The following is a 16706-nucleotide window of genomic DNA, read 5'->3' as shown; positions in this document are numbered from 1 at the left end:
CTTATGCACTTGTATATATAAATTGTACTTAAAAGAATGTACTTACGCATTTTTATGTTTAGTTCATTGCACTTTACATTCCAACAATGCATGTGTGACGCTCTTGGTTACTCAGCTCAAAGCATGCTTACAAAAGAGCTGATAACAGTATACAAAAAGTATACGCAAAGTATACACAAACAAAATCTGTCCAATGTTTACTGATAGATAAGTCATTTTTAAAGAAATTTCGTATTTCATCATACTCCTAGGCCTGTATCAACGCAATAGACGATACCTATATATATGTTATCGACAATGCACTTGTAGAAGCAGTCACCGCTAGATGGTGTTGTTGAATCTATAAATTGACTTGCACTCACATCACTTTCAGAAAATCTAAAATCATGGATATACACGGACGAGCTTGCTTTCTTCTGTCTTTAGTGCTCAGCTGTTTAGCACAAGTATGTATAACTGAATATTTTTTTATACGATTGAAATCTTAGGATTTTTTTTTAAATATTAAAGTTTTATTCAATAGAGTAAAGTTTTATTCAATAGAAAAAGACAATTTTTCAACTGAAACGAAACTTAACATTTCATTCCAAAAAAAAAAAAGAAAGAAAGAAAAGAAATGTTCTTGGTCTTTCACGATTTTATCAATAACTCTGAGATGTAGGAAATGGGAAAAAATTAGCCTTGGGTTCAACATCCAGAATCCACAGATATAAAAAGAAGAGAAAATGTGAACAAACAAACATAACTGACTTGTTCAATATTATTCTTATTCTTAATTGCACCATTCTGGTAAATGGCCTGCTATTGTAGATGTACAGGTTATGTATCAATTTCTCAATAGTCCGAAATTGTAATCATCATTACTATAAACATGATATAAAAGACATGTAAAAATACGTGTGAATTAATTTTTAAAAATGTAAATATATCGTCTGCATAGGAAAAGTTTGATGATGAGGTTAGAGATTGGGAATTGAGTGTTTTCAAATTTAAATGAAACAAATTATATATTTACACATTAATTAATGACCAAATTATTTCAAGTATCATCCTTCTTTTAAACATTGCAATTAATATTTTATAATCTAATAAAGCATTAGATGATATATTTCATCTGCGTAATAAACTTATTGAAGGTATTAAAAATACAATAAAATATTAATGATAATTTTAAAAAATTATGTTTAAAAACTCTTTTTTCACTTTTGAAAAAGAACCTCTTATTTTAAAAGCTCAACAGCGCCACTATTTTATGATAATCATTTATTTAAATCCATATCGCTGAAATAAAAAAATTAAAAACAAAACAAAACAAACAAAAAACACAGAATTTATGAAATTCCTTCTTTAACCCAAAAATTTTGAAAATAAAGAAGTTTGAACGAATTTGAAAGCGTGTGGGTTTATAGAATAAGACAAGATATATTAAAATCTAATAAAAATACTATATAATTTTCAAAAAAAGTTTTTTATCCTTTAGCAGATGCATACATTGTGTGTGTTTGACGGCATAACACGGTATGCTGCTTAAATACAACAATAAAAAAGTTCAACATCGAAATAATGAGAACTTCATTCTTATATTTAAAGCTTTTTGAATGATGCCAATTTTAGGTTACGTGTTGGTCTATAATTGTTGATTACAAACGAAGTTGACCGTTTTGGTCTCATTGAAAACCTGCATGTTGACCAAAACTTATTCAATGTCTCGACCATCAATAAATTTCTGGCGAAGGACAGAAATCGATTGGCATTATTACCACCATTAATTCTTCCTTTTACAAGTTGATAATATTCTTGATAAATCGCTGTTCCATTGCGGATACTTATCTAATGAAGATAAAAGATCATTTGGACGCTTTGCGAGGAGAGGAAACTATTAAGGCCGTGTTCTGAGTCCTGTTATAGTACAATAGAAATTTATACATTCATTAATATTTTTGTATATAAATACAGGGTATATATAGCAAAACTGCTTATATATGATTAATGCATAAACAATTAAGCAATGGCCTTTGTATTATTCAATCAACATAATTCTCTTTAACTGATCTGTTTTAAAATTTGTCCAGTATATGTTCAGTGTATTATCGATGATTTAGTGTTATTGTGTATTTGTGTATTTTCAAATTTACAGAGCTTCCAATATACAAAAAAGAAGAAAATAACATCATTGAGAACTGATAATCAAAAAAATCACGCTGTTCATGTATGATCGAAAGATGCACGTCAAAAAAACGATGGAAAATACCAAAAACACACAGCAATACGTCAAATTTATCTTTTTTTATCGAATATTTACTTTTATACCCAACACGAACCAAGATATCATGCTATTTGTTGACCTGAAAAATAGAGAGCAAAATGTGTTGCGTCAAAAGTACAAGTCCTTCAGAACTGTGTATATTCTAAACATGATTTTAAAACATGCATGCTAAAAATATTGTAGAGCGATAGGACGCATTCAGTCTCAGAAAAAAATCATGTAGGAGATGGGATCGAGCGGTTTTCTGTCGTATATGACAGATTTTATTCAGTGAAATTAAATGAACATTTTACCAAGTAAAATCAAATCTTCGTTTCTGCTGCCAAAAGATTGATGTAAACTCATGCAGAATGTGGAGAGATGAAGAATTAATTGTATAAGAAAAAAATCCTTTACAAAAGTTGAGATAGAAAGGATGGAGGGAAAAAGGTAGGCCGCCCATCCCTGCAACAGCTTTGTGTGACATCTATAATTTTTCGATGGGTAAAGAATAAAGAAATCACTGACCCCAAAAACATGCATACAAAATACTAAATAAACTTACAAGGTCATAACCCCCCCCCCCCCCAAAAAAAATGTTTTTTGATAAGGACATAAATGTAAAAAAAAAAAAAATACATGTACAATGTATACTTGTATTATTTTTTTTTACATTTATGTCCTTATCAAAAAACAATTTTATGTACAATGTATACTTAATAATCAATGTGTGATTCCTCTCTCTATTCTGACAGTTTAAATAGTGAACGAAATAAGCACCAGTCTGGTGTCATAAAAAATGATTGTGGGATCAAGTGATGGGGAGGGAAGGCGACATTATAAGTGACTTGTTAACCAAAATTATAAAATTGCTAAAACTCAAGCGCAGATGTGCCTGTTTGAACGGTTAGTTTTCTAGTGTCCAATATATCAAAAGTAAAGGCTACATGTAATTGCAGTGTTTTTACTGCACCACAAAGCTAAAATTTCACGATTAATGTATCATTTACGTGTAGAGTACTCTGTATTCGTAGCCTCAGTCGGAAGTTATAGTTATGTGTAGTCTGAATTCTTAAAAACACACAGAGAGAGAGAGAGAGAGAGAGAGAGAGAGAGAGAGAGATAAAACTAAAACTATTAAAGTTGAAGTTGAAGCAATTTATTGTTTTCACCTGGTAACCAAAGCTAGTCCATATTAAACCAATCTAAAGCAAGGCTGAAAACATGGCAACTATGGCTCTCAGATCGTCCATTCCAATTTGTCAGACCACTGATCTGCAGGTGTTTTTACTTTTTTTTCTAACATGGGAATCAGTATGTTGAAATTTAGAATATTTTTTTGAACTAGAAAGTAGAGAATAATTACGTATTTTATGTACCGTTAACGCTCTTAGTTACCAAAGAATTTGATTTCATAGTCAGAAAACTGATAAAACACCATTTTATAAAACTGATATCGACATAATTTCCGCCATAAATATTGCCTGGTTTTATTCATTTTGGAGTAGTTGCTGAGTTTTTGACAAGACGCCACATTATAAAGTAATGTTTTGTCCCCAGCTTAATAACTGGTCCCCAAAAGGACAAACACAACGATATATAAACTGCCCGACATATCTTTTCAAAATTGTCAAAAACTTCATCAATGGGAGTAAAATGCTTTGTTGTATTAAAAAAAATGTCCGATTAGGGAAGGATTTTAAATCTATATGCTCTATATGCTCAAGACCCTAAAAAGAAATACTTTGGCGAACTTTACACGTATGCATGCAAAAAGTGAGAGAGACCGAATTGTCATGCCACCCAAAGTCACATCAAATGACAATATACACGAAATTATTCGATGGTCTCAATTTCAAATATACTAGAGCAATGAAAAAAAAATCGTGGGAAAAAAAGTAACATTTTGATTTGGCAATACTACGGAATAAAATTGGGAACTGTGAATATTTTTTTGTACGTAATAAATATCCCATTTAGCTCACCTGAGCCTAGTGCAGATACTGAGCACGTAAATAATTAAAAAAAAAATTGAAAAAATGCTTGGAAAACGTCAGATATTTCGGACTAATCTGAGCCAAGGGATCAATGAACTTATCCGATCAGTGTCCAGTGTCCGTTACCAGGTTACTGGGTCTGGGAGGGATTTTCCCTCGATCCTCTGAGCAAGAAATGGGTACCATTTCAGTGGGTTCTTATGTTCTAATGTTCGAATTCTTGAGGTCATTTAATTCTTCACATATCAAATAAACAAAATCTAAATAGATATACAATAAATTTATTTTTTTTCAAAAATGATATTTTCGAGTGTTTTCTTTTAAAGGGAGTGAACGCACCCAACTCTCTCCCACCCCCGTTTATATGGTCTTGCGTCTATCTGTCGTTTGAAGTGCGTCGTCTTTAAATGCTTAAAACCCTCCCACTTATCGTTCAGTTACAGTTACACGTTTCAATTTTTTTAAAGTAGGTTTCACTCCAAAGTTAGAAATCAAAAATATTGCTACCCAAAAGAAAGGTTTTGTCACAAGTAATACACATATAAATATGAAAACCCTAGCACCAACCGGTCAAAAGTTATGGCTGAGGTTGATATTTCTCAAGGTGCTTTAAAAATAGATGAAACTCGAATGTCAAGGTCGAGAGGTCAAAAATTGTTGGTACTTAAAGAAAGGTCTTGTCGCAAGGAATACACAGGTGAGATATGAAAGCCCAAGCACCAAAAGTTATGGACAAGGTTAAAGTGTATGCGGACAAACAGATAGACAGACAGTGGACGGACCAAAAACTAAATATCACCGAATCTCTATCTCTTCTTACAAGAAATACTCATGTGGAATATAAAAGCCTTAAAATCAATCGTACAGAAATTATATATATTCAAGGTTTAATTTTCTCACAAATAGGTCAAACTCCAAGGTCATTAGATAGAGAAAGGTCTTGTCACAAGAATACACTGTGAAAATAAAAAGCCTTAGCACCACTTCAGAAGGTATGGCTAACGTTAAGGCCACTTGTTACAAACAAACTTTTTTTTTCTTCAAATCATGAAAAAATAAACTAAAACTATTTTTTTGTATAAGTAAAATGAATAGACTAGTTTAGCCATATAATTTTTTTTAAGATTTCCCAAGAATGCTTTATGAAGTAAGTGGAAATATGTATAGATTTGTAAGGGGAACGGCAAAAAAGGAAAATGTTGAACATCATAGAAAATTTACGATTCCTTAGTACAAATGTTTTTTTATTTATTTTTTTTTTTAAATAGAAATTTGCAATCTGAATCGTTTCAAGCCCAAAAAATTCCAGAGATATACATGTATATCTGTCCATGCATTCAAGTTTTTGTTTGTAGCAAATGTCCAGTTTGTCAAAAATAGACAAAACTCCGAGATCATGAGGTTAAAACATGTTGGTACCCAAGAATGGTTATGACATCAGACATGCATACTGTGAAATCACTTTTTCATGAGGTCAAATTTTCGAGGTTTGAGGAAAAATATTGATTTCTGGCGATTTGATTTCGTTTTTTTTAGAAGTGTTGTGTAGTAATGCATACGAAATTTTACATTTCGTGGTGGTCATGAATTCGTGGGTCTCTCCATACCTTGAAAACTACGAAAATTAAACCCCAACGAAAATTAGTGATTTCACAGTATGTGACATATGAAAGCTCTAGCACCAACCGCTGAAAAATTATGGCCAAAATTAAAGTTTTGCGTACAGACAGACCAACGGACAGACCAAAAATTATATGCCCCAGAATCTCAGATTACGGGGACAAACGACGTAATCCGTAGAAGTTATTTTCTGATTTTTTTCTAATGTTTTGTTCTGATAACAATCTGAATTTCATTGCAGCCAAACTTGAACCTTTATAAGAACATAAAAAAAACTGAAGACTTTGCCCCTTTCATTAGGAAAGATGGTCATGCGATCAATTTTACAGGTAATTTACAAGCTATTTGAATATGAGAAATAGTAAATATTTTTATTAATAAATGAATAAGTGGTTTAGACAGATATTCATTTTATTTACAGAGCTTTTCAACTCAGATGCAAATAGACAAGTTGTAGGAGGCGTTACAGGTAGGTGTTCAATTTGCTTTTTATAAGAATATCCATGCATAGCATTCATTTCTTCTGAAAATCGTAAACGGTTAAACTCGAAAAAAGTATTTAAAAAATAGTCCCATGCTCTAAAGTCTCGAGTGTATCCCCCCTCCTCCAACCTTTTTTAAGGATGAAATAGAACTGATATCTTAGAAAAATTCGAGGCATAAAAATATCATTTATTTAGTTGATTTTCCTGAGAAAGTTCGATAATTTAACATGGAAAACTGTCCTTCTTGAAGCATTTCTTTTCAGAATGCAGGCTTGAATGAAATTTCTTTTCAGAATGCAGGCTTGAATGAAAATTACTCAGTAATATTGGAATCATTTACATTATAGAAGATTTTTTAAGTGGTTTGATCAGTTGGAATGGTTTCGTAATTTTCTTTGCGTAAGCCATCGTCTCAAGCCACGGTCCGGCGTCCGCATATAGCCCTCTACAATGGGAGAGGATCGTATACTTTGGCCGTAGTTTGCGACGATCTGCGTAAGCCAGTGTAGAAGATTATAATACAGGCTATCTACTAGTAGTTAATAATATTTTGGGAATAGAAAAGGTAAAATTAAGAATATGTTGCAGGTATAATGCGGTGATTGATATTATTTCTGATCACAGTCATGGGAAGGACTGCGGCAAAGTTTCCGAAAAGGAGGTGCCTGGGGAGGATTAGATCTGTAAGGGGTAACCCTCCTCGGGGCAAAATTTTGTTTAAAAAGGAAACAATTTTGATGGTTTCCCGCTCTGACGATCTTGTCAGAAAAATTTTTTTAATATTTATAAAAGATTATAGCTGAAATGAATACTGATTATCACCCAATTTTTGCGACACCATGTTTTTGCGAGATATTTATTTAGTATTTATAAGCGAGATCAAAATTTTTCGCGACTTCTGGTTACTGCTGTATATAATCAAGATATACATGAGAATAAAACTTTCGTCAAAACAAATTACGCCAAAATAAAGTTCTCGCGAATAAAATGTGATTTACAGTGATATTATATAAATCTATTTAATTGTAAGTTTAATTTTTCACGTTCCGCTTCTATATGATACAAGTAATATCCTGTTTTAAAATTAGCATAGTACATATGGGATTAATTTTTCACTTTGCGAAATAATCTTGATTTTATTCCTCTTGTTCAATATCTGTCCAAATTTGAAAGTTATTAGCATTGAGACAATGTGATATTGCACTTTATTATATCGGACTGTAATATCTAACCGCCAAATGTAATTATTCGACTACGTTACAGCATTGTTTTATTTTTTTTCTTACAGTTGGGTTCGATAATCTTGCCCAGTATGATTACTGCTCACCTAGATACCAGACAGTGGTTATACCACGTGATACTGACCCTGCTATTACATACTTCCCTCCCTGCACAAGGGTGCTTCGCTGTGGGGGATGTGCCCCGTCAGAGGTCCTGTCCTGCGAGCCCAGACAAACCAGCATAAAACAAGTTGTGGTAAATAATTGTTTTTATTTCTTCAGAATGAAGGTAATTATATGTGTATACGGAAAGCCACAGAAATATCGATGGAAAGACCTATAGACGTGATCACTGCAAGTTTTCTTTCCATTAAAAATGCTGACATGAGTTTCTAAGAGTGTTACTTTCTTCAGTTAAATAATTTACTTTTTATTGAGTGATTACTATCAGCAATGCATTTGTACTGCGTGCCGTAATGAATAAAAAAAATATTAATAAAATAGTAAATGGCCTAATGCATTACTGAATGTAGGTTGTGAGATCGAGAATTCCCTACCCAGGATCACCAGAAACCGATTTTGAAGAATTCGAAGCTAAATCTATCATCCAACACGATTCTTGTGAACCACAGTGCAAAGTAAAGCCGGAACACTGTAATCCTGTGACGCAGGTGTACGTCTCGAGGGACTGCAGCTGTATCTGTCGCAATAGAAGGACTTGCCCCACGGACCTTCATGTCTGGGACGAGGACACATGCAGCTGCAAATGCGCCCAGAAAAACGATAATTGCCCGGGCTTCTCTCGTTTTAGTGATGACACGTGCAGGTATTTTAATTAATATCGGGTTCTGTTTTGAACTAGTTATCCTTTATCACCTTTAAGTTTCGTGTCAGTTTCGATTGTCTTAATTACCCCCCCTTTTTTTTAGTATTTTTTAATTAAAAAAAATTCTACCAAAGGTAACTGCATGCGTGTTTATGATTTAAGTTTTCTTACAATACTGTAATCGTACTATAAATGGATTTATAATTGTAGTTCTTTCCTTGCCATTTCCATTAAACCCATATCCTGTGATTATAATTAAAGAGTGGTTCACTTAGGCTAAATGGCACATTAATAAAATCAGTTTCTACTTTGTATCTTATGAATACCATTATTAAATTCCATTATATGGGAATTACTAAGAGCTAAATTTATCGGTGATTCCAGACGACGTTGAATTATTGAGAAAGAATTATATTGTCTAGGTTTTGTAAGGTAATTTCTGAGCGCTCTTAGATTTTGTGATCTATTGTTTTGAATCAGTTTCTGTGGATGTTTATCAGAGTTCACCTAATGGTCAGTACATGTATCGATACATTTTTCATCACGCCATTTTATGAAATATCAACGAATAACAGAACTCACCCCAGTTAAACGAGTCGATGCACTATGCGATGGGGCTTAGAGAATTGTGCTAATGCAATCAATGAAATTTACATATGTATGAAAGTTATTTGAATGCAAAGAGTCCATTTCCCCTCGACAGTTGCACAGAGTAGATGTGAATCTATGTCTCTTATCCCTCTAGAAATGTATTACGATCTTCCTTTTCTTTAGCAAAATGTTATTTTTTCTGAAAGACACGTATAATCTCAAAGGATGTGAGTGATCTACATAGACTACAATAAAGAAGATGGTTGTGTTTGGTGTGTGATCTGCAGGAATCATGTGTACGAAACATTTATACTTTAAATGTCCACGATTTGGTCGGCTGACCACAGCTGGACAGGCTTTACATAGCTACGCACATAGGAAAATGTTAGATTTAGTTTGAAATAACCTGTCAAATTGTAATATTTAGGTCCGCTTATCTTAATAATCAAACTTTAACATAGTAATGTTTCATATAAATAATAAACACCTACAAGATAATAAGGGTATTAGTTAAATGCAATTACAAGTACATGTGTATATTAAAGCATTAGTAGGTTGGAAGAATTGCTTTCGCTCTCGGTGCAATAGAACCAGAATTTATCCATTTTAAAATAAATCGGTACAAAAAAATTAAACTGACAAAAGAATTGTTTGCTTGCATTAAAAAAATATTAACGCTCCATATGAGGATCGAACCAAAAATTTTCGTCTCCATTGCACTGGACGGGTAACGCATATTATTACATTTTCAACAGTGAAATACTGTGATTTATTTATTGAATAAAAGTGATATTCTCTCACAGTATGAAAGGATACCAAAATGATATTCTCTCACAGTGTGAAAGGATATCAAAGTAAGTAAAAAATAATTTCTGGCCTGTCATAAGATAGAGATAGTAACTAAGCATCTTGATAGAGCTAAAAGTGCAAATTTCTTCCCAGATATGTTGCTAAAATCCATGCTATGTAATGTTTTCAATCACACAACTGCTAAGCTATGATCGACGTCTCAACCGCTCAACTATGACGTCAAGCCTATGACACTGTGTTAAGAAAAGACAAAGGCAAAGGGAAAATCAAAGAAAATGTAATAAACAGAAAATTCAATGTTTTGTAAATGAATATGGAATTTATTTCACTCGTGAGACAGGATTTTTTGATATTTTCACTCGTGCTTCGCACTCGTGAAAATATAAAAAAAATCCTGTCCCACTCGTGAAATAAATTCCATATTCATCTACAAAACATTGAATATCCTCTATTTACTGAGCTATCATCGCTACACATTCAAATTGGCTTTTAAAACGACAATGAAGCATCGCATTTACACATTGGAATTCTTTGGGGGGGAAAAGTTCATTTTTTATGGTCTCTGGGTCTTTTCTCCATTTTTTACAAATGATTTTTTGTTTCTTTGAATTAGAATGCATACAAATAACATTTGAAAATCATGGAGAGAGGACCCAGAGATAGCAAATTTTTAGAAAAACGTGTTTAAAAATGTGACATTTTGTACCAAATGATCATCTAGCCTATTTTCAGATTATTTTTTAGCAAATCAAAATACAATTTCTGGAAAATATTTCCCTTTCCGATTTCACAGGGACCCAAATGATCAAAAGAATGCTAAAATTTCGTGTGACTGATCAATAATTTTTTCACTTTTCAAGTGCGCCCAGATTCCTGCCGAATGCCAATCAAAAGCGCCCTCGTTCTTTGTACCTTATTCAAGTTAACTAATATGTGCGATGACTTAAGCTGGAAGCACCTCACGAAACAAAATTACTCGTTCTTAATTCTATATTCCTGAAATACTTGTAAAATCTTTTAAAAAAAAAACCCATCCCACTCGCGAATTCATATTCTCGCAATTTGATGTTTACGAGTCATATCGTGATATCAGGTACTCGCGCATCTTCAGAACGTCAGGGGTAGTGAATCCACTCGTGAACCAGACAAACTTCATTTGGTATTTTACAGGCTGACTCAGACCCGTAGCAACGGTTTCAAAAGTGGGGGGGGGGGGCAAAATTAACCTCCCAAAAATGTATCTGACAAGCACAAAGAAACCAATCATCTAAAGAGCTATGTTCACTTTATGCATAAAATGGCCCTCTCCTTATATCAATTTTTTGACTATCACCCTCTGTCCCATTTCATATATCAACATAAAGTAGAGACTTGGTGCTTTCATTTCCTATAACAAAATTTCTTTTTGAGAATCCAGGTATCGGAAAACAGGCTTTGAGAAAACGCAATGTTCTTGAATTTTGCAGAAAACATGCATATTTGACTACCTTCAGCAAAGAATTTAATTATGAGCACAGCCCACGATCCAAAAGTTAAAATATGTTTTGTGATCTTCAGAAACAGATCTTTCATTATGTATTTGCATATTTTGGATCAGAGGTTGTGCTATATATGAAATATTAAAAAAAAATACCTCAACTTTTGGCCATTTTTAGGAGAATTTACAGGATATGGGGAAAATGACGCATTTTATGACGTCATAATGCATTGACTAGAGAGAAAATTACGTCATGTTCAATAGACACACGGTCACCAAGTGTCCAAGCTATAAATAATGCATTTTCAACCAAAACTGAGAAATTTCGACTTTTCAGAAATTCTCAGGGCCAAAAAAGGTCCTAAGTGGCTCTTGCTCTTGTCCAAAGGGGGGGGGGGAACTTCCCAAAATAATTGACAAGCAAAACTTGTTAATTAACTGTCCAAGTAGATCTATTTGAATTCGTCAGTACTCACAAAAAGTTGGGGGGGGGGCAGCATCTAATTGCAAATTTACTATAATAGCAAATTACTATAATCAGAAAAAGTGGGAATTTCATTTATTTCATTGCACGACAAAGGAACGGTTACTTCATACATGTATATGAATAATCATAGGTCTCTCGCGTCATTGGGAACGTGAATTGAACCTAAGGCCTCCTGATCACGAAGCGAGCGCCTTACCACAAAGCAACACTGACCGGTCACAGACAAGCCATTTAAATGTATCAGAAAATTGCAGCGTAAATGTTTTAAGATTTTCTTTTGAGTGCGACCCGCAGACGCAAGGGTGGACCCTTTCATTGAAGTTACAGAAGTATTCATTTCTATGTCATTTTTTCGTATGCGTTGTATTCCTTCAGTGTACTCAATGGGAGCACAGGCACCTGAAGCGTGGATCACCCGCCCCCAACTAACTAATAAGATATAAGGCCATCATTAAAAATATCTTTGTTTCCCCTAACCCGACCCTGAAATTTCAAGTTGGGTAGGTAGGTAGGTAAATTATTTTTTTTTCTCACAGCAGTTTTGAAAATACATTCTGAAAAATTGAATAACATCTTCATAAATAGGAAAGAACAAAAGAAACTGAATTTTTAATCGAATATCATACAAATGAAGCAACATGTATGGTAAATTAATTCACAAATATTTATTCATTTGAACTTGTGTAATATCTCAGGCCAAGTGTAAATTTATTGAAATCGAATATTTTAAAAAGGACAAGATTCACAAATACTCAACCATCGGACATCCGAGTATATTTTTCAAACCTACTATCATCTTCGAGTACTTACACAGACAAAATGTTAAGGGCCTTGCGTGGTGCAGTGATTCTAGTGTTTTGGAGTCACGACGTAATTCAGGAGCTTATTCTAAGTGACTCACAGATCCCTTCGTGGGACGTGGAAACTGGTCAGTCGAGTGAGACCGTAAAAAACGTAGGTCCAGTGTCGCAATATACATGTAGATGTTGACACGAAAAAGATCCCTGACTGATTCTTAATGATCTATGGCCATAAGTGCCGAGTAAAAGTCTAAAATAGGAGTCCTCAACCAGGCAGGTGTTCAAATGTTGTTGGCCCAACAATTTTAAAGGTATTTTAAAGCAAAGAAACAACCTATTTTCAAGGGCCTAACTAAACAAAAGTACACTGGACGTCTCAGGAAGCAACTCCATAAGCCAATTTTAAAGATTTCGAAAGTTTACCCCATAAATAAAAGGAATGAAGAAACGACATCTGAATTATATTTATCAAGATGAAATAATTATACAAAGACATATTTACAACTCCTATGGTCCTATATAGTAAAAATAGGACCATACAGGAACTGTTTATTAGCTCGAAACGAAAAAAATGCAGTGACATTTTTTGATATGCATATATATACAAGGTGGGCCCCTCATCTGCTCATGAGGCAGGCTTTGCCATGCTTGCTACGTACGTTAATTTGAGAAGAAACATTTGTAAATACCATTTTAACACTCATTAGTCATGGTATATTTAATTCACGAAATGTTTCAAGAGTGTAGAATTCTAATAAGTTAATGATATATAATAAGATTGATACATCGCCGCTGTTTTTATAACACGAACTAACCCTCTGAGGTCACATGTTGCGAGTGCCTAATGAGTGTAAAACAAAAGCTGCCGTTCTGATAAAAACAGATTTTGATGAAATTGTATTTTATAAAGTTGATAAACAATAAAAAAAAATATCTGAATAATCGTATTAAATAAACTTTTCAGTCGGCACGATTTAAGTGGGTCGGTCGCGTTAGGGGAAACAAAGGTATTTTTTACTTTGGCCTAAGGAGTCTTTATTTTCTCGAAAATATGTGTTTTCTTCTTCAATTCTATTTGTATGTCATTCTGTGTAATTGATTTATACTTTTGTTAAGGTTTAAAAATTGGTCATATATGGTATAATAAAAATACCCATATTATGAAAGGCAACACTGTTAGTACCTTGGAAATAAGCCTCGAAGCGGGGAATCCCCCGTTTGTTTATAATTTTTGTTTCTTACCTTGGGCATTTTTATTATACAGTATATGGCCAATTTTTAAACCTTAACAAAAGTATAAACCAATTACACAGAATGACATACAGATAAAATTGACGGAGAAATCACATATTTTCGAGAAAATAAGGACTCCTAAATTATACGTGTATTTTATTATTTAGTCGGGGGGGGGGGGGGATCCACGCTTCAGGTGCCTGTGAATGGGAGTGCACTGACTTGACCATAAAGCATTTGTGCAAAAGTGTTGCTTTTTCGGTTCAGCGTTTAGTAATTCAAATTTTGAAGCAGTAGCATACCATCTTTCTCTAAAAAATTTATATCTATCTTTACAGGTGTGAGCTACGACATGGAGTGTCCGGAATGACAGACGAAGAGATTAGAAATCTATTGCAACTGGCTGCACAAGTCACCACCACCACTACCCCAGCTCCCGCTCCAACTCTACCACCTCTGGTCTTAAGGCTCCCTAACGCCTCTTGTCAACCAGCCTATCCATGCCCACTCGGTACCTCCCCGAAAATTTCACCCGTAAACGGACGCTGTCAATGCATGCTTCCCCAGTTTCGTCTGCCTCCTTTGAGACGCAGACGACAAATACAATTCAGGCAACAGCTTCGGAGAAATCCTGCAGACTCACTTTAGAAAGGTTGACGATATTTAAATAAATTGTGACAAATATTACAGAAAGGGCGATCAAAATGCTCTGGAACTTTTGCCATAGTCGAGGAATATAAAAGTCGTGCTTGTGAAATTAAAACTTTGTACATTATTTTAATGTATACAGTATATCTTTATCCATTTTTAATGTGGCATTGCATAATATACCAAGAACAGTAAATGTATGTGAAACTGTCAAAATGCCATCTCTCTACCTTCTCTGTTTTTTGAAATGTATACATATGGTTGAAATCTCTGTTCATTTCATATTAAACGATGTAATAAAATCATTTATATATGCATAATATCCTTATATATATATATATATATATATATATATATATATATATATATATATATATATATATATATATATATATATATATATATATATATATATATATATATATATATATTTATTTATTTATTTATTTATTTATTTTAGGAATGACTCTAATTCTTGGCCAAATTATTCGAGTATAACCTGGTTTGGGTCAGTTTACGCTTTATAATCCGCGAAGCGGATTATAAAACAGCGTAAACTGACCCAAACCAGGTTATACTCGAATAATTTGGCCAAGAATTAGAGTCATTCCTTATAATTTAATTTTAAAATCATTAAACAACTGTGGGTGTAAAATTTCGTTGCTTTTTATTAGTTCAAATTTGCCGCTCAATAATACAACCCTAGTAACGGAAGTGATGGGAAGCAAGGGGAGGTAAAAACTGATACATAGTCCTAGCAACCATGTTTTTTTGTTTGCATGTGGTAAGATCCGAGTTACTGTTTGAAGCTAAAGGTACATTTATTAAATCTGGAATTTTCCATGAATCCCGAGGACTGGAAATGAGAGCATTGAATGGATACAGACGATTCAGCTGGTTGTCAGGGGGAGGTGTCCCCATACCAAACCAGGTTATACAGAAATAATTTGTGTTCCTTTTTGGATATTAACCAATCAGAGGCTAGAATACAAACAAAATTAAATTTTATATATATATATATATATATATATATATATATATATATATATATATATATATATATATATATATATATATATATATATATATATATATATATATATATATATATATATAAGCTTGATTATCATATTGCACATATAATATTTGTCATGTGTGTCTTTCTGTCCTTCCATCTGTCTGTCCATCACAATTTGCTTTTAGCTCAGTTTTAAGGAAACTGTACATGATACTTTTATCAAAATTCATACACTGTTATATGTGAGAGCTATTTGAGTCATTTTTGACTTTGACCTTACCAATGACCCTTTAAAAGAGTTTATAAAGGCGTCTATTTGATTTCGTCTTTTGCCTCGAAACAAACCCAGACCGTTTCAAATGTTTGACTGAAATCTTTGAAATTCAATTTTATCGAAGTTTTGAAAAAGAAAATATATGTACTTCCATATTAAACAAGAGACCCAGGGGCCACATCGCTCACATGAACACTGTGGCTAGGAAACAAGAAAAAAATCAGTTTAGTATTGAAAAGCTTAAATGCATAAGTGGTCCCAACCTACCCCGAAAAGGGAGTGGTGCTATGATTTGAACAAAATTAAATCTACACTTACTAATGATGCTTACATAATTTTTTGACTAACTGTGGCATTTTTCTCTACAAGTTTGAACTTTCATTGTGGCCCCACCCTACCCCTGGGGGTCATGATTTGAACAAACTTGAATCTACACTATCTGAGGATGCTTCCATATAAATATGACAAACAGTGGCTTTACTGTTCGTGAGAGGAAGATTTTTCCTATATATTCCTATGTAAAACTTTGATCGTTCATTGTGGCCCCACCCTAGCCCCGGGGGTCATGATTTGAACAAACTTGAATCTACACCACCTGAGGATGCTTCCACACAAATATAACCAATCATAGCTTTGCTGTTCTTGAAAAGATTTTTGAAGATTTTTCCTATATACACCTGTGTTAAACTTTGATCGTCCATTGTGGCCCCACCCTACCCCTGGGGGTCATGATTTAAACAAGCTTGAATCTACACCACCCAAGGATGCTTCCACATAAATATAACCAATCATAGCTTTGCTGTTCTTGAGAAGATTTTTCCTATATACACCTATGTTAAACTTTGATCGTCCATTGTGGCCCCACCCTACCCCTGGGGGTCATGATTTAAACAAGCTTGAATCTACACCACCTGAGGATGCTCCCACATAAATATTACCAATCATAGCTTTGCTGTTCGTGAGAAGAAGATTTTT

The 16706-nt window shown here is 33.6% G+C and overlaps 1 protein-coding gene across 1 annotated transcript; it reads left to right on the top strand.

Moving 5' to 3' along the window:
- The first annotated feature begins 347 nt into the window (after positions 1–347).
- On the top strand, positions 348–14759 carry LOC133192555 (uncharacterized). Its single transcript, XM_061328548.1, has 6 exons — positions 348–446; positions 6104–6191; positions 6284–6331; positions 7636–7823; positions 8101–8393; positions 14130–14759. Exons 1-6 carry the CDS (start codon positions 387–389, stop codon positions 14437–14439), a joined length of 987 nt encoding a protein of 328 aa, XP_061184532.1. The 5' UTR covers positions 348–386; the 3' UTR covers positions 14440–14759.
- The last annotated feature ends 1947 nt before the right edge of the window (positions 14760–16706 follow it).

The sequence above is a fragment of the Saccostrea echinata genome, unplaced genomic scaffold, assembly GCF_033153115.1.
Source record: "Saccostrea echinata isolate AGI-Se365-2 ecotype Australia unplaced genomic scaffold, CSIRO_AGI_Sech_v1 ptg000025l, whole genome shotgun sequence".
Taxonomy (NCBI): domain Eukaryota; kingdom Metazoa; phylum Mollusca; class Bivalvia; order Ostreida; family Ostreidae; genus Saccostrea; species Saccostrea echinata.
This window is presented reverse-complemented; position numbering and strand designations above follow the sequence as displayed.